We start from the raw sequence: 26,465 nt of genomic DNA, 5'->3' as shown, positions 1-26,465 counted from the left end.
TTATTTACAAGTAATCCAAATATTTTTAAAAGTTGATAAGGGTTAAGTAAATTATAGATGGAATATTATACAGACATTAAAAATGATGACTAATATAAGATACAGACAAGAAAAATGGTTCTAATAAGCATGATTCCAAAGGAAAAAAATCACAAAAGACTGAGAAATTTGCCCACATAAATATGAAAAAAAACCCCAAAACAAAAAAGTGTCAAAACTTTGATCAATAAAGTAAGAATGCCAAAAACACTGACAAACTACAAATATAACAGATCTTACTATATGAAGAGTGATTATAAATAAGAAAATCACATGCATGTTAGGAAAACAAAGGATACAAACAGACAATTCATAAAGAAAAAAGCCAATAAACACATTATTTTTAAAAGCCCACTAGTAGCTTTTAAAACATAACTTAAAAACTGTAAGATAACCATTTTTACCTATTAGATTGTCAAATATTAAAAACAATGTTAATGGCTATTGCTAATTTGGAGTGTTGGGGAAATGGATACTCATACCCTATAGGGATGAAACTGGTACAAACTTTTTGGAAGACACTTTGGTAACGGATCAAGTGTAACTGGGTAATGGATCATTTTGATCGAGTGGTAATGGATCAAAAGCTTTAAATACATGCATTCTTTTTATTAAAAAATCATTTAGGAATGCATTCTATTAAAATTACCCATTGAGGTACAAAAATGTAAGCACAGGACTGTTTCATGCAGTGTTGTTTTAATAGGAGAATCATTTCCATAAATTATAGAGCATCTTTATGGTAGCATACTATGCAGGCATTAAAAATACCGATGTGTATCTGTATATACTGACATGGGAAGATGTTCAAGAAATATTGATAAGTGAGAAACGCATGTTTAAAAACCTTATAGTTGTAAATATATGTATAAAAGTTATTCATATTATCTTGATATATATGTACAAAAGAACATCTGGAAGGACTAACAACAAAATGCAACAGTGGTTACTAGTAGGCAATAGTGAGAGGATTGTAAGTAATGCTTTTCCCTTTTGCTTATCTATATTTTCTATTGTAAAAAACTAATTTTTCAAAATAACATTTGTAATAAGGAACATAGAGGAAAATACTTATAAATAATAACTATACCAAAGCAGGAAACAAGGTCAGCTACAAACTACAACTATGCAATAGGAACATAGAGGAAAATAAGGAACATAGAGGAAAATACTTAACTTATAAATAATAACTATACCAAAGCAGGAAACAAGGTCAGCTACAAACTACAACTATGCAATAATGTTCATTAAAAACTTAGAATATAATACACAGAAAATATGAAAATTTCTGTGTTAAAATCGATGGGGTTATGGTTGATTTAAAATTTTCTTTTCCAAATTTTCAATGATATACCTTGTGTAATTAAAATAAAAGTGGGAAACTTTCCTGAAGAAAACTGTCAGTCTTTCCAAAATGAAATTCTAATAGAAAATATGCAAAAATATCTCACTGTAACAGTGAAATTCATGTTATCCTAACTGATAGTAAGAAATAAAATACATGCAGTTGAATTATTCCATACCTTTGCCAGCAGAGTTTTCCCACAGCCAGGGGGACCAGCAAGGAGGACTCCAGCTGGAGTCACCAACCCAAGAGCTTTGAACTGATCTGGGTTACGTACTGGTGCCTGGAAAAAACAATCCCAACAGCAATCTGTTACAAATGTCCACTTTCTACTGCATATTCAAATCATCTCTAGATGCCTATTTTCAACACTGATTGTGAGGCCTGAAGATAAGAACAGTGCCTGGCACAGAGTGCTTACCTCTGTTTCAAGCATGAGGTAAATGGTGATAAATTTAAAATCCCTGCTCTTGAAAAATTCATACTTAAATGTAAGTTCTGAAAACATTTTAGATACAGTATTTCAACGTTTTAAACTCAATTTTTAGAAAACGTATCTAGATTTCTAGGTTATAAAGATTTTAAGCAATGGCCCCCTTTAAGAAATCAGAAGCAGCGGTACTCTATGTAATCAAAAGCAAGAGATACCTGTTCACTATCATCTCCACGTATTTTCTCTTTCACACCTCTAAATGGATCATACATCATTGATGAACCATGAAATGATCAGGGAGGTGGAAAAGTAAGAGTAAATGAAAATCCAAAGTTTCACAGGCATTAAAACTGCTTTGACCCTTATGAGCATGATCAAGTTCAGAAAGTATTTCTCAAATAATTTATTCTCGGGCTTCCCTGGTGGTGCAGTGGTTGAGAATCTGCCTGCCAATGCAGGGGACACGGGTTCGAGCCCTGGTCTGGGAAGATCCCACATGCCGCGGAGCAAATGGCCCCGTGAGCCACAACTACTGAGCCTGCGCGTCTGGAGCCTGTGCTCCGCAACAAGAGAGGCAGTGATAGTGAGAGGCCCACGCACCGTGATGAAGAGTGGCCCCCGCTCACCGCAACTAGAGAAAGCCCTCACACAGAAATGAAGACCCAACACAGCCAAAAATAAAAATAAAATAAATAAATAAATTTATAAAAAAAAAAATAATAATAATAATTTATTCTCGGTTAAAACCTAAAACGTTTTCTTTTCTTTTCTTCTTTAAACTCACTGCCATAGAATTCAAGCACAACCAAAAGAAAAAATCTAAAGCAGATCTCAGAAGAATGAAAAACCATCATTGGGGGCTTAATAATAATACAACAGATAAAAGAAAACATATAGTTAAGCCAATTTAGACATACAACCTAGTACACACGTATGGTCGTTTACCCATCACACACGCCAACAACAGTTAGTGGCAGATATACCTACCAATATTGCCATGGTGAGCTCCTCTCTAATGTCTTCCAGGGCACCAATATCTGCCCATGTCACATTAGGGACAGTGACAAAGCCTTCCCTTTTAGCAGAGGGTTGGACAGAGGATAGAGCAACAATGAAATCATTCAACTCAAGGCACAGCCCTTGCAGCTGCTCCTCTGAGAGGGGATCTCGGTTCCTTAGCAACCCCAAGAGCCTTTGCAATTCATCCTGAAAGGGAACAAATGAGGGGAAAAAATGAAAAACCACAAAGTTTGTTGAAAACGTTATTGTTTGTACTTCAAAAAATTATTACTGCAATATTTCTGTAAACTACACGAACTTCTATGCATTTTAATAATTTTTTCCATTGGCATAGGTCATTTATTTTGCTCCAAATGGATCATTTGATTTAGTCAAGCAAAGATACACTGACTATCATCAAATATAGAAGAATGATTTTTATTTACTCTACTAGGGCTAGCTATAGCAAACATAAGCAGTTGGCAAATATTCATTTCAACAATCATGTTATTTCCATTCTTCATTTACAAATATTCATGAAACAGCTGAATTTTGATGAAATTAAAACAAAGTTACTCTGGTGGCAGTTTAATTTCATAATATGGCTCCTTGATAGTTTATCAACTAAATAGAAAGCAGGCAATTTTCCTAGTACGAATGAATCTTGAACTTCAAAGGCAGATTTCTTGCTTTGCGAGGAATATGAAAGAACAGGTGTAAAAAGTAACTCTGAATAATTCAACTTATAAAAGCCTAATTTATATGCAATATTATAAAAGGAATGAGTTTACTATTATTTTTAACAGATATCATTGTGGTTCCAAATGAGTACGGAACAAACAAATGATTTGAAAACAAGAGACCTGGATCTAAGTTCCTGCTCTGGAAAGTAGAGGCCGTGTGGCCTCGGGCAAGTCACAATCTCTTAAGCTTAGTTTCTTTGATTATGAAATGGGAAAAGTAATGATATTTACTTAACAAAGTTATATGGAGCAAGTTATGTAACATGTAAAAGCGCCCTGTGCCAGCTATAAAATGCTATATAAATGTTATACTGAGTTTTCATGACTCATAAAACTCAAAATTTTAACAGATCTTGGATAATAAATGTCCCTCTCACATTCTCAGCCCTGTCCTCCAGCACCATTTGCAGCTAGGGACAAGGATATGGTTGCATCAGCAGACTATCTTAGTATATCAAACCAAAAGGTAACCTGGAAGTATAACAAAATGCCAGTGTTCTCATAAGAGCTGGAAAACATTTTCTGTAAAGAGTTAGAGAGTAAACACCAAAGGCTTTATGGGCCATGCAGTCTCTGCTGTATGGACGTCTATGCGGATTCTGCTGTGAAGTGTGAAAGTAGAAAAAGACTCCGTGTCAATAAAGGAGCGTGGGGACCTCCCTGGTGGCACAGTGGTTAAGACTCCGTGCTCCAATGCAGGGGGCCCGGGTTCGATCCTGGTCAGGGAACTAGATCCCACATGCCTGTCATAACTAAGAGTTCGCATGCCACAACTGAGGAGCCCGTGAGCTGCAACTAAGACCTGGCACAACCAAAAAGAAAAAAAAAAGTATTAAAAAATAAAATAAAAAATAAAGGAGCATGGCTGTGCTCCAATATAACTTTAATTTACAAAAGCAGGCAGTGAGCAGGTGGGCCACAGTTTGCCAACACCTGCTGTAGATTTCATAATCATTATTGTAAAAGGAATTTATTCAGAATCAACTGAAAAAAGTAAAACAACTTGTACTTTTGAAATTATAGACACTCCGGGTATAACTGATAATTACTCTAAAGATACAAAGCCAATGAAACAGAATATCATAAACCTCAACTATATAGACACTTGCCTGCTTGTAAGATAACACATATTAAAAACGTTTAAATGACAGTTTAAGGTACCGGTAGAGAAAGCACCTGTGTTTCAGAAGTGGGTTCAGTTCCAATCCTTTCTTCCTGGCCTCCTTCAGAGGGCGAACCTTCAATCTCAGGATTTTTCTGCTGCTGCTCCTGCAGCTTCATTAAGACCCTGTTGACCGCACACATGGCTGCCTCTCGGCAGAGTGCCATGAGGTCAGCACCAACGAAGCCCGGCGTTAGGTGTGCTAACTGACGAAAATGAAAAGTTTCGGGAAGTCTTAGTTTTCTGCACAAAGTTTGAAGTATTCTGTAGAAAAGACAAGGAAAAGAAATTCAGATTCCTAACCTACTAGTAAAAACAAGTCACCGAGTATATTTATTTGAAGCCCTTCCTTTCTGTCAATGGTATCATAACAGGTAATAAGATCAAATAGCTCACTCATTCAGCAAATGCTAAATCGCTATAATATATCCCACCTTATTCCAAGAGGGGTTAATGTATATACATATCTGCTTTTTTAGAAACTATATTAAATTCTGTGAAGAATAAAAAATTGGTTTTAAAAAATATTCTGCCTTTAAGAATTTTACAGTATTACAGAGGAAATAAGACAAATGATTTATGAGGATATATGGTAAATTCTACTTTTAGAGTAGTTTAAATGGATATCTGCCAGCAAAAAAAAAGTCTCTAAACTCAAAATCAACCATTAATTTTATTCATCACGAAAAGTTATGCTGATACAAACTTTAATATCCAATTTTATATTAGGACAGTTATTTCTCCAACTTCATCTTTATTTACTGCTCATCCTTTGTACTGTGTGAAAAATTTTGCTCAACTGAACTGGCAACATGGTATGTATCAATGAAATATGGACTCTGGATAATTATTATTTTTAAAGGAATACCTTAAACAATTTCTGGTAAGATTTACTGAATAAAACTTAAAAGCAGTAAAGATATTCAAGACAAAAGGTCTGATGCCAGGGACTTCCCTGGTGGTCCAGTGGTTAAGAATCCATCTTGCAATGCAGAGGACGCCAGTTCGATCCCTGGTCAGGGAACTAAGATCCCACATGCCGCGGGGCAACTAAGCCCGTGCGCCACAACTACTGAGCCCATGCACCACAACTAGAGAGCCCGCATGCTGCAACTACAGAGCCCACACGCCACAACCAGAGAGAAGCCTCTGCACCACAACTAAAGAGAAGCCCACACACTGCAATGAAGAGCCCGGCACGCTGCAACGAAAGATCCCATGTGCCACAACTAAGACCCAAGGCAGCCAAAAAAAAAAAAAACGGTCTGACGCCAGACCACTTGAGTCTGAATGCCAGCTCTGCCACTCTGTTATTTCATTTTTGTGCTCCAGTTTTTCCATTGGTTAAACATATATTACAGTAGCACTTAATAGTAGGGATGTTAAGTGATTACATGCAAAGCTCCTAGAACAGTGACTGATCCACAATAAGTGCCCAATAAATGTTTGTTATTATTTTTAGATATGGTGATATTATAAATTAAATTGGACAAGGAAATATATTTTGAAATTTCCAAATTTGTAGGAGACTAATATTTTCAAATGTCAAGTTACTGGAGAATAAGTTACTATACAAATGTCATTTGGGATCATGTAAATGAATAGAATAGAAGCAGATAAACATTTCTGACAAATGAAAAATAATTCACTTTGATACTGTAAACAATAGTAGCCAAGAAGAAGTCCCATTATAGAACTACTTCCTAAAGATACAGACCTGATTTGCTGCTATGCATAAGAATACTAAGAAATTTAGAATGTTAAGAAAACTAGCTAAAATAAAATAAATATCATCCTTTTTTCAGTTATAGTCTACTCCTGAAAAAATGTAATTTTGGTCATCATACTATGGAAACTCCACAGGAGGAGAAAATAACCATTAAAAGATTTCCAGTTTCAACACGGTTGAGTAAAAGTGTTTCAGCAATATTTCCACCCCGCCCCACCTCCAAAACAAAAACAAACAAAAAAAGAACAACAAACAGGAACACAAACTCCATGGTCAAAGAACCTAGGAAATTATCTGTACTCTACTCCCTCTCCCCAAACCCCCCCCCATCCTATCCTGGAAGTATGGCAAAGAATTTGCAACAAGAGGATCAGTCTTTATCTCCATGAGGTCTTTAAAAAGCTATCAACATTTGTCTCAGGCTATAGGCTTCAGTATGGCTCTATAATAAAGACAGGTATCTACACTGATATGAGATATTGAAGGAAACAGATATTTGTGGAGGGGGCGTGCTGATATATGCATATTTTACTACCAAAGAAGAGAAAGGCCACCCAACATGGGTCTCTCGTGTCAGCTCTAGCTGGTGCCCTAAGAACTACAAATCCCTATAAAGATTCAAGTATTAGGAATTCCCAGAATAAAAATTCAGGTTTAATAATATATTTGACTGTAAATGGGATGAGTTTTAACTAAGTTTTAAAAAATAAACCTTTTATTTTATAAAGTTTTAGATTTATAGAATTAGTGCAAAGATAGTTCAGAGAACTCTGTACACCTCATACACCTCTCCTGTCGTTAAGGAAAATTTTCAGGATTACTGGCCCAGTATTTTGTAGAATGTCCTTCAGCTGGGATTGGTCTGGTATTTTTGTCACGATTAGACTAGGGTAAAGCATTTTTGGGAAGAAGACCACAGAGGTAAAGTGTCATTCTCATCATATCGTTATCAAGGATACATACTGTCAACGCGACTTACTGTTGTAGATGTGAACCTTGACTACCAGGTTTGAGACAGTGTTTGAAAGGGTTTTCACTTTGAAGTTACTCTTCCCTCCCTTTCCATACTACACTCTCTGGAAGTAAGTCACTTATGCCTGGCTCACATTTAAGAAATACGGAGCTATACTCCACCTCCTTAAGGGCAATGCAACCACATAAATTATTTGAAATTCTTTTGCATCAGAGACTTGCCTATTCTCACCCATTTATTTATTCAATCATTTATTTCTATCAGTATAGACTAACAAATACTCGACTATCTGTAATCTTGAACCAAAATTCATGAAGAAACTTGTGGAGAATGGTAAATGACCCTGCAGAGGGCACAAAGTCAAAATTAACGTTTTGCAGAGAGGTGGGCTATTGAGAAGGAAGTATATGTGTCTGGCGGAACCTCGAAGACCGTGAACCAGAGGCACCAAAGTGTTGAACTACAGAAATTAGGGCCACAGCAGGGAGCCAAAACACAGAAATTATCTGAACATCTGCATAAGAAGTCTGAAGACCCCACATACCCTCCACCCTGTCAACCAGCAGGAGACCAGCAATGTACCCTCTGGTGAAACTGAACCAGGAGAGGGAAGCCCCAGGTTTGTGGACAACAGTAAGATCAACTCCGTCAGAAAAAAAGGTCAAAGTCTGTGTCCAGTCGCTCAACCTCCTGCCCCTGCCCCTGTCAGAAGACCAGCAGCTAGACGGACAGCCCCATGGTGTTGTCTGAAGATCTTTTTCTGAAAAATCCGAATTGGTTCAACAAAAAGAATCTACAGAAATAGATATTTGGAGTTTTCTAGCTCAAAAGTTAGCTGGTCCTATGACTGCCTTACAATGGCACTCACACTTCAACAAAGTAGCCTGTACTGCACACATGCGATTAGCCTCACTCTTAAGCTGCCAGCATGAAATAGTAACAGTAACAGCTCTCAACTGTCAAGACTTACCACATGCCAGGTCCTGTTATTATGACTTTATAAAGATAGCATTTCTCACTGCAGTATAATATACAGACCAAAACAAACACATATATACACATATACATACACAAAGAAAAAAAAAAACTTGGAGGAAACAGAGTGCAGAAAAAATTGTAAGAGGGCTAGCAAATGAAAAAAATTTGGCAATTACGAATTTCAGAAAAGTTACAAAGGTAAATAAATGAAATGTGATCCTCATATAGGAACAATATTTATAAAGATGAGAAATGAAAATGCTAAATATGGATATAGTCAAACTTCATAATATAACTACATACTACAAATATATGAACACGTTTGGATATCAGATAAATTATTATTTGTTAGGTATATAAAAGCATTGTGTAATGCTAAATAAAAAGTCTTTATTCATTAGATATGGACGTATTTATAGCTGAAATGATATAATGCCTGGGATTTGCATTAAAATACTCCAAGAAAAAAAAAGTGGGGGATAAATAAAATAAGACCGTGAAAATGTTGATAATTATTGAAACCGGGTGATAAAAACATGGGGGTTCATTATTGTGACCGTTCTAAAACATGTTTGTAAATTCTCAACCCTCCTCTCAGTGGGAGGTGGGGCTATGACTCCTCTTCTCGAATCTGGGCTGACCTGAGTGAGCAATCAACCAATAGAGACGAGTGGACTTGACGCTATGTGACCTCACTTCTAAGGCTAGAAGATCTGCTGTAGAAAGAGCTTAGACCTCAGTGTCCGAGTCCAGGCCACCCCCTCCGGCATGGCCCCGGGTGGACTGGTGACCGGAGGACGGAGGGCCTTGCTCCCAGGACCTGCCTCTTCCTGGGCCTCCTGGGGGAGAGTCACACACCCAGGTGACAGGGCTGGGGTGTGTTAAGAGTGGCTGGTTTTGAATGCTGTTTTTTCCTCCTTTTGATGTAATGTTTTACAAATCCTGAGGTCAAGAACAGCAGTGCTGCCCAAGCTCCCAGTGCAGGGGGCCCGGGTTCCACCCCTGGTCAGGGAACTAGATCCCACATGCGTGCTGCAACTAAGAGTCTGCATGCCACGACTAAGGAACCGGTGCGCCGCAACTAAGGAGCCCACGAGCCACAACTAAGACCCAGCACAACTATAACATAACGAAACATAACAAAACATAACATAAAATGAACAGCAGTGTCATTTCAGCCTGTTTCCTGCAATCCTCATGCTGCAGCCCTAACCTGCCATGGAAGAACCCTTCCACCCTGAGGCTGCCCGACTCTGAGGAAGCCCACACTATTCTGTAAAGGGTGCCACATGAGAGGCCTTCAGCAGACAAGACGAGAAAGGGGTTGGGGGGGCAGGAGGCAAGGAACAGACAAGATCAAATGATAGGTATACAGATACCTAAGTAGGCAGACAAGCACAGCCCCGCTGCCCTAATCCCGCACGTGTTCTAGCTCCAGCTAGTCTCTGCAGCCACAGGAGACCCTGAGACATAACCAGCTGCCTGAGCCTCTCTGAATTCTTTATCCACAGAAATGGTGAGAAACAATAAAAATAAACTTGGGGGTGCTTTGTTTTGCAAGAATAGAAACTGAGTTCTGGCACCTACTGAAGGCCTCTGCGCCCCCGTCTCACCTGCCTCTGCCCTCTTCTCCACTTCATGGACCATCATGCTCTGGACCTTATCAGCACCTGGGTCTGTCCCACCTCTGAAATCACTAGCTCAAGCATCTCCTCTTTGCTCAGTCTCCCACACACCTGTTTTCAAACCTCAGTAGGTTCTTGGATTCACCACCGCCTCATCAAATAGTCCTGTTTTTACAATTTAAGAGTCCATACTCTCTTTTTTTCTTTCTTAATCTAAATTCTAAATCTCTGCTTTCTCTGTGCCTGAACCTAGACTGTTGAGCATTGCTATGGGAAAAAAAATCATTAAACCAGCCCTACTGGTACCATTCCATACCCCAATCCTAAACACTGCCTGAAAATCCTGTTATCCTAGCCAGTTCATCTCAAATTAGCCAAGAAAGTAATTTCAGACCTTCATCCTCCTCAAACCTCTAACCTATCCATCATGAGCCTCACTTTCATCAGAAGATCTCGCTTTTTAATTCATAGAGACAACGCCCTCAATTTTCCAGTACCAAACTGATAATCCTTCTTGCCTGCATATCCGTTCTTTCTCCCTTTACTATCACGTCAACAAATTAGCCCTCATTCTAAGGCCAGCACCTATGCATAAGCTCTGACTCCCTGCTCCTCCCATTTCTCCTTCCCATCAACCCTTAAAGACACTACTCAAGTTTCTCCCACCTTAGAAAAGTCCTCTCTTGACACCCCATTACCCACCTCACGAAGCCACCACCTTCTGCCTTCTCCCTCACTGCAGACTCTCCTGACCGAACTGTGGAAGTCTGCTGCTCTCGCTTTTTCAGTTTCCCTTTACTCCTCAACCATTCCAACCTGGAGTTTACCTCTACCATTCTACTCAAACAGCTTTTTGTTAAGGTCACTGGTGACCTCTAGGCTGCTCACTTCAAAGACAATTTTTCAGCCCTCCCTGGACCTCTCGTTTCTCCCTCCGGAAACACAGACTTCTCTTGGCTTCCATTACGCAAATTTCTCTTCATTTTCCCAATGCTTCTGGCTGCTCCTCCTACATTCTGAGCCTGTTAGCCTCTTCGGGCCTTTCCCAGAACCTCTGACACTTTCTCTTCACACTCTCTCTGGACAATCTCATCTACTTTCTTAACTTCAACTGCCATCAATACATTGATGATTCCTAAATGTTGGCTTCTGTGGAGATCCAGACTCATTTGTCCAATTGCCAACTTGACATCTCTACTTGGACATCCTGCAATTGCCTCTAAACTCCATCTATCCCCAAATCCTCTTCTAAAATCTGCTCATCCTCCAGTATTTCCCACCCCTTAAGCACCTGAAAACCATTAGGTGCTTAAGCGAAAAATTTGGGAATATTTCCCTCTTGTTCATAGCCCCCACCTCTCCACACATATATTCTATTGATAGACATAACTTATTGATTCTACTTCCTAAATGTCTCCAGTTATCTCTCTTTGCACTCCCACCTCTTCAAGCCCGCCCACCATTGCCTCTGGATATCACAGCAGCTTCCTCACTGGGCTACCACAACCCATCTTGCTCTCCTGTCATTCCTTATTCACACTGCAGCTACAGGGACCTTCTCAGAACAAAAGTCTGTTTCCATCACTGTCCTGCTTGATTTAATTGCTTCCTACCACTTACAGAAGTAGTCCAAAGCCCTCACCAAGGCAGCTGTGAGCTGGATTCTGCACACCTCTGCAGCCTTTCCACATCCTGTCTCTATTTCTATAGCCCTATTCTTCTTCCAGTTCCCTGGACACACTGAGCTCTCGGTCACCTTAGGGTCTTTACACATGCTATTCCTACCAATACTCTCATCACTCTCACCATGTGATCAGTTAATTGCTATTTATTCTTTGAGTCTCAGCTTCCTCAGAGAAACCTTTAAGAACCGCCAGACCGGGACTTCCCTGGTGGTCCAGTGGCTAAGACTCCGCCCTCGCAATGCAGGGGGCCCGGGTTCAATCCCTGGTCAGGGAACTAGATCCCGCATGCCACAACTAAGACCAGGTGCAGCCAAATAAACAACAAATAAATTAAAAAAACATTAAATTAAATTAAATTAAAAAAAAAAAAAGAGAACCTCCAGACCATATTAGCTTTGCCTGATATATCCTCCCTAAGATCCTGTCTTTGTCTTTTTGTACTCATCACACTTCTGATTTTTTAAAGTGGTGACTGAAGTGTCAACCATTGTGTCTCCTTGGTAAACAACAGGTGCTTAAATATTTCTTCAATTAATGACTTCCTAAGAATTATTATTTCTAAGAATTATTGATAAAATAAACACTGATGGGGCCTCCCTGGTGGCGCAGTGGTTGAGAGTCTGCCTGCTAATGCAGGGGACGCGGGTTTGAGCCCTGGTCTGGGAAGATCCCACATGCCGCGGAGCAACTAGGCCCGTGAGCCACAACTACTGAGCCTGCGCGTCTGGAGCCTGTGCTCCGCAACAAGAGAGGCCGCAACAGTGAGAGGCCTGTGCACCGCGATGAAGAGTGGCCCCCACTTGCCGCAACTAGAGAAAGCCCTCGCACAGAAACGAAGACCCAACACAGCCAAAAAAATATATAAAAATAAATAAATTAAAAAGTATTCGTTATCTGAAATTAAAATTTAAGAAAAAAAAAACACTGATGTAATTCTATTAATATATTAATTCTATTTATATAATTTCCCCATCTTAGAATTTAATTCATTAACATCTGCATATAATAATATAACTAGTTTGCTTCTGCCTTCAGAGCTAGATAAAAGTATAAAAATAAGAAAACTGTATTCTGCCTTTGTCAAAGACTCAGTCAGAAATACTCTTCCAGGACTTTCCTGGTGGTCCAGTGGTTCAGACTCTGCGCTCCCAATGCAGTGGGCCCTGGTTCGATTCCTGGTCAGGGAACTAAGATCCCACATATGGCAACTAAGCCCACACACCACAACTACTGAGCCCGCGCACTGCAACTAGAGAAGCCTGTGCGCTGCAACAAAGAGCCCAAGAGCCACAACAAAGACCCAGCGCAGCCAAAATAAATTAATTTTTAAAAACTATTAAAAAAAAGAAAAAAAAAGAGAGATACACTTCCTTAGGAGGGGAAATTAGTGTTCAATGGGTATGGAGTTTCAGTTTTGTAAGACAGAAAAAGTTCTAGAGATTCACTACAATGTGAGTATATATAACACTACCGAACTGTACTCTTAAAAATGGTTAAGATAGCAAAGTTTGTATGTGTTTTTTTACCACAAAAAATTAAAAAAATAAATAAAAAACTTCTTCCTTAAAAAATTCTACCTCATAATTATATTCAAGAGCTATCTTCTTTCAGGCTTGACCTTGCTCTTCCCAATTGGCCTTAAACACAGTAAACATTTAATACCCCTCTTTAGAAAAATTCTTCCGCTAGCCGTCTAAGACTTAGCTAGACCATTACAGCCTACATAAAACACCAATGTATGCCTATAGAATTTACCTCCTGAATCTAAAATGGAGTTTGAACAAACCAACAAAAGGCAATCATAAATAACTGTAGATACCAGAAATAGATGGATTTTATTTATTAAGTACAAAAGAAAAGGTACCTTTAGAGGAGAGAACTCTGACAAATTTTTCAAGTGATCAAACTTAACATCACCAACAATGATACAAACTGACACTATGAACTTCCTGAAATGTTCTGAGACACCTCACCACGAATGTAGTATTCTTGGTCAAAATATTTAACCCGAATCTAATCATGAAAAAGCAATCAGATAAATTTAAGTTGTAGAGTGATCTGCAAAGACATATCTAGACAATTCAAAAATGTCGATGTCACGAAAGTACTCTCTCCCCCAAAAAGGCAGATTAAAGGAGATTAAAGGGACATGACAACTACATAGCAGGTTTGCTCTTTATTGAATCTAGGGTAAAAAAAAAAAAAAAGCTAAACAAAATGAAAGATTAAAGGTACAATGGACAGTTTTGGGGCAACTGGGAAAATTAGAATAGACTGTGTATTAAATAATATTATTGCCAGTGTTAAATTTCTTTAGTATGGAAAATGGTATGATAGTTACACAGGAGAATTATTTACAGCTAAAGTGTCATGATGTCTTCAACTATCCTTCAAATGGGCTGGCAAAAAAATAAAGATATATACACACACACACAAATATATGATGTTTTTATATACAGAGTGAAAGTAAACACAGTAAAGTGTTAACAAGTGGTAAATTCAGCTAAAGGACATATAGATATTTATTGTATTATTTTTTCAACTTTTCTGTAGGCTTGAAAATTTTCAAAGTATGGCTATCTAGGAAAGTCCTTTAAAAACTTTGTTGATGATGGAATCGTGATCAATGGACAAAGGATTTTATCTAGCAGGGATGATGGGCTCTACTGTGTCTATGTCTCTACCATTAAGTTTGGCACTTAATCAAAAAAAGGCTTGATAAAGGATACAGGCCTTATTTCTCTTTCTGTACTGTAAGCATCCTGAAAGCAAGGACTTACAATTTTTTATATTCCTCATACTACCTACCCCAGTGGTATATACATATAATATACGCTCAATACCTGTTTGCTGAACAAATACAAACAACTTAAATACTAAATAATATTATTTTGCTGTGGGTATAAACATGTTAGTAAAGAAACCTGAATGGTTGAGTAACTACTTAAAGATTATATATGTGAGAATGCAATGACCATACCTATAGATGACACTGAATACAATAGCTGAAGAAAATGCCAATGAATCAAAAGCTGAAGTCACATTAAGTACTGGGAAGAAGGCAAGGATGACGTGTTCCTTCCTAATGCTTTCTCCTGTCCAAAGTGTCTTCTGATCACTTTTATGTCCTGCATTCATGAAGTCTCCTGTCCTTTATCTCTTCCCTTCTCCACTGTCCCCATAACTATACTTTCACTACATACCACTTTCTCTAAAAGCCACTGGTGATCGTGTACAGCAATTTAGTGTCATTAACTTAAGCCAAAAGTCATTATAAATAAGGTATTTCAGGGCTTCCCTGGTGGCGCAGTGATTAAGAATCCGCCTGCCAATGCAGGGGACACGGGTTCGAGCCCTGGTCCGGGAAGATCCCACATGCCACGGAGCAACTAAGCCCGTGCGCCACAACTACTAAGCCTGCGCTCCAGAGCCTGCGAGCCACAACTCCTGAAGCCCAGATGCCTAGAGCCCATGCTCTGCAACGAGAAGCCACCACAATGAGAAGCCCGCGCACCGCAATGGAGAGTAGCCCACGCTTACCGCAACTAGAAAAAGTCTGCGCGCAGCAACGGAGACCCAACTCAGCCAAAAAAAAAATACGGTATTTCAGCACATTACTAGATTTTCTTTACTCCATTGCCTGAACAGTGCCTCCCGAGATATTTTTGTTACTGAGATATTGGTGGATGTTTCTTTGCTCTACGGACATTCAACCCCAATTACTAGGAAAGGTTGGTCCTAGAGCAAACAGACAGCTTTCAACTCTCTGGCTATCATTTAATTATTTGTCAGGGAACCTATGACCTTAGGCAGATTAGTGCAACAAGTTAAAATACTTGTTAAACTCAGATTTAGCCTACATGTGGACCAGTGAGCACTATTCCATAGCTTTAGACACTCTCCCTAGGCTGATCGGCCACCTAAAAAACACAAGACACTGTTAATAAGACCAGATAAATGAGTATGGATACATAAGTCCAATATCACTACTGAAAAAAGCAGCCTGAAACAACTGCCGTATTAATGAGTAAATTGTTTTCTTAAGCATTAATTTAATGTGGGCTTTCTCCTTTCCAAATCAATTTCACTGACACATAAAGAGAGACAGAAAGAAAAGGCTACATGATATTTCTCACCCCTCATTTTCAAAGCATTCAGTTCAGATGATGTAGTGGCATATAAACTTCATTCTCTAAGAGTATACCTTTCCCTGGATACTTCATCTGGGATACCTAGGCATATCTCTCGGTCGAACCTTCCTGCACGTCTCAAAGCAGGATCCAAGGAGTCTGGTCGGTTAGTAGCTCCGATGACTAGGACCCGAGCTGTAGCGGCCATGTTATTCAGATCTAGTAAGAACCAGACACAGGATGAGTGGTGAATAAGACACTTGACATTAAGGATAATAATGCTTACACAAGTCATTTAAGTGGTTAGAGAGAGAGTATTACACACTGACAGCAATATATATATAGGTATATAAAACTAACATTCACTAAATGTCTAATATGGGAAAGATGTGAGGAAAATACAAACTTTGTCCTCAAGCAGCTCAATCTACTTGAAGCACAGTAAGCGTAAACAAAGCACCACAGTGATACGATGGAAGATATTATGAATTCGGACTGAGGAATCTGGGAGAACTTAGGGAGGAGGTAACATTCCAGAAAAGGCTTGAAGGGTAAATAGGATATTGATAAACTGAAACATAGGTTAATGAAATTTTACATGGAAGAAATGGAATGAGCAAAAAGCACAGAGGTACTAACAGGTGTGGCATGTTAAGACAAGGTGAGTGGTCCACCAATAGGGAGTCTTGGCAAGACAGAGTAGTATGTATCTCAAAACAGACTCATGGCATTGAGATGGGGGAATACAATACAGTCTCCAGTTGCTCTGGCCTAATCCAGATACAGATTTTTATTAATGGACAGAATGCAGCGCCTAAAGTGTATTTTCCACAAGTATTATTTCTCTCAACTGAACCAGGGGTGACTGGCAGAGAGTCTGAGGTTACACCCCCTCACAGGTAACTAAAGCCTCTATCAGCCAAGTCGTGAGGAATTTAGAGTATATTCTTTTGCCAACAGGAAGCCATGAAAGGTTCCTCTGGTAAGATTTGTGTTTTAGAAAGATAACTCTAATAATAATTTTGAATGGAGTAAAGAGGAATAAATGCAAAAAGAGTTTGTTGTGATTTGAATACAATAATCAGGTGAGAGATGAGTGAAGGCAGAAACACAGGAGATGAAAACAAAAAGCCCAATTTAAGGTCCAAGTTGTAGATAGAATCAAAAGCACTAAGCAAATGATTCAATGTGAAGGAGGAAGAGAAGGAAGAGACAAAGACAACTCAGTTCGGATGCTGTTAACTTAATCATGGAATACAGGAGGGAGGTCAGACATGCAGAAAGGGCCACAGGGGAAGCCAGTGGAGCTCTGGACACACCGAGTGTGAGGGGACGTGGGACAGTCACCTGCAAGTATCTGACAGGCAGCTGCGAAGATGGGTTGCAAGCCTATCAGAAATGAAGGTTAGAGATGTAATTTGACAGTTTTTCAATGCGTTGAACAGCAGATAGTTGGGAAGTGGGGAGGGCAGAAGAAAAGAAGATCAAGTGTAAAACCTTATGGGATATCTTTCTCTAAGGGATGGAGAAAAGGAGGCAAGTAAGTAAAGGAAAGCAGTAGGGAGTTGTCAGAGAACAGAAGGACAGAGAGAGAGTTACTCAAGCCAAGTGTGATAACAACGACAAGGACAAGGCGATCACAGTATCAAATGCTCTCAACCACCACCGCTAACACTCACTGGGTGCTCGCCCCGTGCCAGGAACTACTCTAGGTACAATCCCTGACCCCAGATAACAACTGTAAGAGGTGGGTTCAGAGGGGTGAGGGCTGAGAGCAAACCAAAAGACGTGGCCAGCGGTGATCATCAACAAGTTTTCTATGATTGTTTCAGTGGAATGGTAGAGGCAGAGAGACAACTGTAGGGGTGGGGTTACAGAATAGAACTGAAATAGAAACATATTTAATTGGCAGTGACTATTCTTTGGATAAATTTGGACTGAAAAGAAAAGAGGCATAAGGTATACGTTTGAGCGAGACAAGAAAGCTCTTTAATACTTTTTGAAAACTAAATAAAAGGAATCAGCTAAAAAAGAGACTCACGCTACAAGAGGAGATCCCTGAACAAGCAGAACTACTTTACAGAAAACGAGTTGACACCTCAGAATTGATGTAGCACCACGAGCTACAAACTTGCAGTCACAGGAAGATGTTCCTATGCTGAACCCTCCCTGCACTAATGCTGGTACAGAGCCAAAGCTGTTCCACTGCTGACTCAGGGATGCTTTCAGTCTCACAGCTAAAACAATGACCAAGGGTAGGAGTCTGCTTCCTTTTTCTAGTTCACGTTGCTCAGACACTACAGTCTTGGTGATATGCTCTGAACATAGCAAGGGTTAATAACAGAATTCAACAAGAACAATCATGGAAATCTATTAAATCTTCAGTAGTGAAAATATCCTTCCACAGGAAGTCAATACTTGGTAACACAAGTGCTGTTTCAAAAGCCAGAAACATAAAAATCAGACCTTAGCTAGGATTGGCCACCGACTACAAGATAAATCCCATTCTTTTTCTCACTTTTAGAGGACTGATCATTTTAAATTGAAGTTACATTAGCCAAAAGTATGAATTTCTGATTATTAAAAAAATGAAGTTTTACTTGTTTTTACACAGAGTAAAAAAAACAAAAACAAAAACTAGTTAACATGTTTCTGGGATAATAGCTCTCACAAATAAAGCATTTGTGGTAGCCCATTAATTGCATATGTACAAATAAACATCTGGATTCCGGCCTATGCTTTGCTAATGACTCACTGTATGCACCTGGCCCTTAGCTCTCTGTGCATCAGTTTCCTCATAAACAAATGATGACATTTTAAGATCCTTCGCAGCTCTTAATAATTAGAATTATGTCTGAGTTTAAGTTTTTAAAATTAGGTGAAATTAGTTTTTTTAAGTGGTCTCCTTAATTATCTTGTTCATAGTAATTTACCTAAAAGTGTTAACTTCTTACAATTTCAGATTTATAAACTCTGATTTAATAAGGTTTTACAAAATTCTCAAACTGTAGGGAAAAAAATGACCACATGGTACAGGCTATTTGGGGAGAGAGAAAGAAACAAGTCCCCCTAAAACCGAGTTCCTCCACCAAATTTATGATTAACATCTCTATCCAAAACTTTATTCCCTTTCTTGTCCCACCCCCGTTCCCCTCAGGATTAAGGAGTATCAAAGAAAAGGGAGAACTGAGACCGAGCAGGACTCTGCAGGGCCCTCCTGCGTACAAGCCCCTCTGTGTCCTCCGCTTCTTGTTTGGCTTTCCCAGAGTTCTAAAAAGTGAACTCAAGCAGCTAACAGTTACAACAACAGAGTCACAGGACTCCTAGTTCCTCCAGAAGGGATATATAGATAACAATCTGATGCACACCTTTCAGTGGTTCTACAGAAACTAGTACCCTCCACCCAGTGGAGGATGGTGACTACATGCTGACCACAAGCACAGAGCCCCCAGACTGGCTGGTGATTAAAATTCCCGAAACGTCACCCTGTTACCTCTCCACCAACCAATCATAAAAATGTCCAGGAGGTGATCATGTACCCTGCGACCCTCACCCCTAATATCGCCTTTAAAAAACCTTGCCTGAAAGCATCAGGAGTTCGGGTCTTTTAAGCATTAGCTGCCTACTCTCCTTGCTTGGTGCCCTGCAATAAACACTGTTCTTTCCTTCACCACAACCCAGTGTCAGTAAATTGGCTTTGCTGGGCATTGGGCAACTGGATCTAAGTTCAGTTCAGTAAAAGGACGACTATGTAAGTTGAATTATTTACTGTTTTCCCTATTTTGGTTTATAAAGGGGAAACTTAAAACACACACAAAGACACACCAAAAATCCCAACTAACAGGGCTTTCAGTAATGTTCTAGTAACAGTAGTCTGCTTAATTCCTGTACTTGTTCATTTTTCCACATTTTAATATCTCTGAAATCAGAATGCTTATACTATCAATGTGATAAGCATTATGTCATACTTTGATTGGTGTTTTGCCATTTTCCTTCTCAGAGGTACATAAAATAATGGTGTATCTTATAACTGATAACAAATTAGCTTCAATAAAATAATGATAATTCAGAACACAGTCCTGGGACTTCCCTGGTGGCACAGTGGTTAAGAATCCGCCTGCCAGTGCAGGGGACACGGGTTCGAGCCCTGGTCCGGGAAAATCCCACATGCCGCGGACCAACTAAGCCCGTGCGCCACAACTACTGAGCCTGCGCTCTAGAGCCTGCAAGCCACAACTACTAAGCCCACGCGCCACAACTACCGAAGCCCACGCGTCTAGAGCCCGTGCTCCACAACAAGAGAAGCCACTGCAATGAGAAGCCTGCACACCGCAACGAAGAGTAGCCCCCGCTCGCCACAACTAGAGAAAGCCCGCACGCAGCAATGAAGACCCAACGCAGCCAAAAATAAATAAATGAATAAATTAATTAAAAAAAAAAGAATTGATGCAGATATTTAAAAAAAAGAACACAGTCCTTAAAACATGGCAAGAAAATTTTACATAAAAATAAAACAGCAGAATAAACAATCTACAACCTAGCATCACAAGGAATGCAAAATTAGTATTACTTCAAATTTTCTTATGTACATAAAACATGCTATTTCACAGTAGGTAAGATTTAGTTCCAAAAGTTCTACTCGTGCTGAGTCCTTTCCTCCAAATTTATATCCAAAACCCACTAAACAAAATTGAAAAACAAATTACAGACAGGAAGTAACTGCAGTATATTTAACAAAAGATTTGTTTCCATAATATATTAAAATACAATATTCACTCAAATTTTCTTTTAAATTCAATAGAACAATGGGAAAAGGATGAGAAAAGGGATTTTGGAAATAATATGAATAGCCAAAAAAGTATGGAAAGATGATCTACATCAATGGTAATCAGGGAAATGCAAATTACAACAAAGATACCAATTTTCATCCCTCAGACTGGCAAAAATTAAAACAATTCAATGTTGTGAAGGATCTGGAGAAAGAGTGACTCTCGTACGGCGCTGCTAAAGATGTAAATGGCAAAGACTTTTTGGAAGGCAATTTGCCATTTCCTATAAAAATTTTAAATGTACACTCTTTAACCATTGCTGCGTCTTAGAAAAATACATGTGTATCAAAAAGGCCCACTTAAGGATCTTCCCTACAACTTGTTGTAAAGCAAAAACCAAAACAACTTGAATATCCATCAAAATGGAAATATTTAAGTACAATATGATAAATTTATCCTAAAGGATACCAAGCAGCAATTAAAAAGAGATAGATATAAATGCATTAAAATGGCAACATTTCCAAGAAATATTAAGATACAAACAGCAGGTTATATAGAATAGTGTGTATGGTGCAATCAGAGTATTGTAAAAAGCAAAACAATGTTACTGCATTTATACATGTGTGTAAATGCATTAAAAATAACTGTAAGATATACTCCAAAATTAATGATGCAATCTTTTATGAAAAGAAAAAGATTTCTGTTTTTACTCTGTGTTTTATGCTACTTGAATGTTTCATATCTTCAAATCTTACACTAAAAAAAAAAATTCATTCTCTTAAAGTGAATTCACTATTTCAAACTGACCGTCCATGCAGGTTAGGAGCTGGGCTACGATTCTTCGTTCCATATCTTTTGAAGCAACTTCTCTTTTGGGGGTAATAGCATCAATTTCATCAATAAAAAAGATACACGGTGCATTTGACTAGAAATAAGAATATCACAAAAAGACAATCATAAATGTATTCCCTATACTGCAGCATGGTTAAGTATATACATTTTTTCCAATCTTAAAGTTCTAGGATCATTCACCAAAAGAATAACCCTAAAGAAGGCAGTTCACAGTGATTTACTTCTGATTTTTATCTGACTTAGGAGAAGTGAGAGGATTAAAAGAGAACAGTAAGAGACTACATATAGGATAACACATTTATAGTCTTCTTATCAATCCATGGTATAGTCTTCTCATCAATCCATGTTCTGTGATGATAAAACTACTGAAATTCTTTTGTAAATTAGGCATATTTGCTATGTTTTGAAATTTAAAAATAGTAAGTTTATAAATTTTAAACTAGAAAAACTAAGTTCACTACAAACGTTTCATGAATGTTCCTACCAACATAAAAATATCCAAGCTTTTCCCTAGAATCTGCTATAAGAGGAATTTAAGAAGCACCAGAGGCTTTGTTTTTATTTTTTTTATTGTGGTACCATCTTAACCATTTTAAGTGTATGGTTTAGTGGCATTAAACACGTTTACGTTGTTTTCACCATCCCAAACTGAAACTACCAGAGGCTTATTCTGAAGACTACATTGAGTAGGAAAGGAGGGTAAAGTTCCAATACATCAGTGCGGACAGCGATCACCTTCAGTCTTTTTCTGAACATAAACGAGATAGAGTCCAGAGAGAGTAAGTTAAGATACAATATAAGCACAACAACCTGGAATAGTCAAATTCACAGAGGCAGAAAGTAGCACAGCACTTGCCAGGGGCTGGGGGCAGGGGAAAATGAAAGGTTAGTGATTACTGGGTACAGGGTTTCAGCTTGGGAAGATGAAAAGTTCTGGAGATGGATGGGGGTGATGGTTACATAACAATATGAGTGTCCTTAATGCCACCAAACTGTAAAAGTGTTTAAAATGGCACATTTTATGTTAAATATATTTTACCACAATAAAAAACAAACAGATTAAGAATCAGTTAAAATGAGAAATTTAAATAAAAAGATGTAGATTTACAATCTAAAGCACAGCTCATCCTCAGTTAGTTAGTTAGGAGCAACACTGATTATGCTAAGAGTCAGACTGTCAGCCTGGCTAAGATACCTAAAAAGTGTGTGAACCACTGCATTTTAAAGGGAAAGAAATTTGGCCTGCCACTAGCTGGCTCCCTTTCCAATCCTCTTCATGATAATGTTTGCAAAGGAGAACCTCTGACTGCTCGACACATTACCCAGTTACAAAAGAGTAAAGTTACAGACAGCAAAGGTCTCAGAAAGCAAGGGCAAAAGTATTTGTCAATGTTCTGGAAAACTGAATGAGAAAAAAAGGAAAAAAGAATAAATGATGGTCATCAGAATTTAGCCTAAAGCAATCATATAGTTTTCAACAAAGAACCATTTGATCTGATTTTACCTTTTTGTTCTCTGATCCACACATACCTTATTGTACTGACTTGCATTAGGAAACAGGGGGTCCAGGAAGGAGGGGAGCTAGACCATACACTTACTGAGCATCTGCTGTTAGGCATAGTAGCAGCTCAGTACTGGTTCCGAGAGAGATATAAACACACAACTAACAACCTAATTTTGCCCTTTGTCTCTTTTATCCTCATTCATCATTGTGTTTACCATAAACATGAAAGTTATTGTCTTTCAGCTGTACGCCAATTAACAATCAAATCAAGCTCATTTTGGAAAACAGGTAACACCTGAAAGAATTTAGCTTTGCTCTGCACAGTACCCTTCCCACCCTTCCTCTGCAACTTTCTTGTGCATCCACAGCTTTACCAATGCCAGTCTATGTTTAGCTCACAGGAAACATCCTGACCAGGCTCACCTGCGTGAATAACTGCAGGAAGGAAAAAATCAACACATCCCTTCTGGAGTCTGACCAGAACCAGGACTTACCTCTTCCCCATTTTAGAATAAAAGAAGCCTTCTTCGGGCTTCCCTGGTGGCGCAGTTGTTGAGAATCTGCCTGCTGATACAGGGGACACGGGTTCGAGCCCTGGTCTGGGAAGATCCCACATGCCACGGAGCAACTAGGCCCGTGAGCCACAACTACTGAGCCTGCGCGTCTAGAGCCTGTGCTCCGCAACAAGAGAGGGCACGATAGTGAGAGGCCCGCGCACTGCGATGAAGAGTGGCCCCCGCTTGCCGCAACTGGAGAAAGCCCTCGCACAGAAACGAAGACCCAACACAGCCAAAAATAAATAAATTAATTAATTAATAATAATTAAAAGAAAAAAAAAAGAAGCCTTCTTCTCCGTTGGCTGGCTTTCCAAATAAAAGTCTCTATTCCTTGCTCCCACAACTTGTCTCTCCATTTACTGGCCTACGGCAGCAAACAATACTAGCTTGGACTAGGTAACGAATTTTGCTACATTCTTGCTATTTAAAAAAACATTTTCAAGTACTAATAAAATACACTTTCTCTTCTAATTTCACATCAGCTTTGCATTTCAGATGCATTGGCCATGTTCACCAGCCCCTATATAATTGTGGTGCAAATGATGACAACATAAAATTAAACTTTTTGCTATTTTTTAGTTTTCAACCAGTGATGACTAGTGACTGCTCAAGCGAGCATGTCATAGCTAACATTTTTGGCTTTTGCTGTGTGCTAAACACTACATTAAAGATTTTATATGAACCCTCTCATTTAATATAATCAACAACCCCATGAGATCTGAGTATTATTATTAACAGTCTACTAGTAAGGAAACTAAGGGTTAGAGTGGTTAAATCTCTTGCCCAAGATTACACAATTAGTATGTGGTGGCATAAGGATCTGAACCCATGTTTCTGACTTGAAAGTACATTTAACCATAACACTATACTGAAGATAAAACTTTAATGGGATACAAATGTCATCTTCCTCAGAAGTTCTTAAGCATCCAAATTTTAATAACATGAATTATAATCAGAATAAAATCCAATCTGTAATTTCTCTGGTAACAGAATTTTCTTTTCACAGCTTCAATTATACAAATAGAGAAGAGTTTATCCTGGCATGTCCATGGGTGCTTTTATAATGTGATAATCCTTAAATATTAAAAATGTTCACACTGCTTATAGGTTGTTCTGTCAAACCTAAGTTAAGGAAAGTAAAAGTGAAAAAAATATCACAAAGATAATCTCTTTTCAGCATATCGCTACTGGGTATGACAGCCCATAACTTCTCACCAGTTACGTTATTTTCAGATTAAACAGATTATTTTATCCAACAGACTATGTTAGTTAATCTACTTTAAACATTTAGCCACCATGAGTAACAAATTACCATGTTTAGAAAAGAATGGCCAGTGAACAGGTTAACAAACACCAGCCTTAGAGAAAACAGGATCTTCCTCCTAGCCTTATACGATTTGAAAACCTAAAATTAGAGCCATTAGCTGACTCACCACAGCTTGTTCAAATAGTTCTCTCAGCTTCTGTTCTGATTCTCCAGATACTCCAGATACAATCTCTGTAGCAGCTACTTTCAGAATTGGCAGGTCAAGTTCCTATGCACAAATATATAAAAGAAAGACCAAACTGTCAAATTTTCACTTCCCTACTTTTTCCTCACTCAGTCCCTCTCTCAAAATTACATTTTTTAAATGACCAATTTTCTGAGGAACCTCATCTTGTGTTGGTCCAATGAAAAACATTACTTAAAAATCTAAAATTTTATCCAAACACTTTGACTGGATACCTTCTACTTCTTTTTACTCTGTAGATATCACTATAAAACTGTTATTATCTCTTCTGAATAAAGGGTCTTGAATCTTAAGAAATATGTTTGCCCCCCACTTAGAGCTGAGCCAAAACAACTTCATCTGTTATTTATCTGCTGGAAATGAAACAGCAGGGGGTTGTGACACAGTGGTCTCCCACACACCCCACCGGCGTTTCTCCCGCCCTGAACCCACAGAAATAGCCAGTTCCTAGTCAGAGGAGGCAGGTTCTTGAAGTAAAGGAAGAGAAACTACCACTGTCCCACCAATACAAATGGCGGCCACCCTGCCTAAACCCTACTATTCTTCTGGCTATCCTGAAATTTCACTTCCTCAGTGATATTCTCTTTGACCCTAACTCTCATCTTGGCTTAAGACAACATACCAACAACATACCGCAGGGCATTCTGCACTTCTGTCTCCCACTCACTCACTGTAATTGTAACCATGAGCAACATTTATTTGTGTGAAAGACTGTTTAAGGTCTGTCTCTCATATTTGATCGAAAAACTCCTTAAAGACAAAAACCGAGTTTGTTTTACTTATCACTATATTTCAATGTCTGGCATGCAGCAGTCACACAAAAGATTTATTCAACAAATGAATAAATGAGGCAAATCCATCAAGTTCTCCTATAAAAATAATTTGTTTTCACAGAGCACTATCTGTTAATGATTGGCATAGTATGCTATTCTTCAAACTGAAGTTACTTGGACATTTTGCTTTTTACCATCCAACAGTTTCCAAGAAATCTGATGGGACTAAAATTAAGACTGCTTTTTATTTTGCCAAGTGAGTATCTATTATCACCATTTTAGAAAAGATATTTTAACACTAAAAAGGATAAAAACATGACTCTGAATGGAAATTCTGAATATTTAGTTCTATGGAAAATACAATCTTCAGTTTTCTTATTTTACTGCTCTTGAGAACCGCTGGCTTAAAGAGAAAGAGAAGTGACTAAAATGTAAACTATGTGTTAAAAAAAGAGTTGTTTACAGCTGTATTATACTGCTTCCCACCCAACCCCTGCCATATAAATAATTGGATACATTAAAAGAAAACAGCATCTCACAAATAGCAGCATGAAAAGAGGTAAAAAAATGAAGAAAGGATCAGTCCTCCTGAGAATATGCCAAGTCTGGTTCAAGTTGACCAAAGAGAAAAAATAAAAACGAGTAACAACAAAAATAA

The 26,465-nt window shown here is 38.6% G+C and overlaps 1 protein-coding gene across 3 annotated transcripts in view; it reads right to left on the bottom strand.

Moving 5' to 3' along the window:
- NVL (nuclear VCP like) overlaps positions 1–26,465 on the bottom strand; it is a 103,284-nt gene that overhangs the window by 60,715 nt on the left and 16,104 nt on the right. For all 3 annotated transcript variants that reach the window (XM_059941905.1, XM_059941909.1, XM_059941914.1), the window contains exons 10-15: positions 24,957–25,058; positions 21,418–21,535; positions 15,916–16,060; positions 4,736–4,985; positions 2,805–3,023; positions 1,563–1,667 (exon numbers count right to left, since the gene is read on the bottom strand). In XM_059941905.1, the coding sequence (XP_059797888.1) occupies positions 1,563–1,667; positions 2,805–3,023; positions 4,736–4,985; positions 15,916–16,060; positions 21,418–21,535; positions 24,957–25,058 (939 nt within the window). The remainder of the gene's footprint in view (positions 1–1,562; positions 1,668–2,804; positions 3,024–4,735; positions 4,986–15,915; positions 16,061–21,417; positions 21,536–24,956; positions 25,059–26,465) is intronic.

This window comes from Balaenoptera ricei, chromosome 1 (genome assembly GCF_028023285.1).
Source record: "Balaenoptera ricei isolate mBalRic1 chromosome 1, mBalRic1.hap2, whole genome shotgun sequence".
NCBI classification, from domain to species: Eukaryota; Metazoa; Chordata; class Mammalia; order Artiodactyla; family Balaenopteridae; genus Balaenoptera; species Balaenoptera ricei.
Note: the sequence above shows the minus strand (reverse complement) of the source record. Positions and strands in the feature narration are given on the sequence as shown.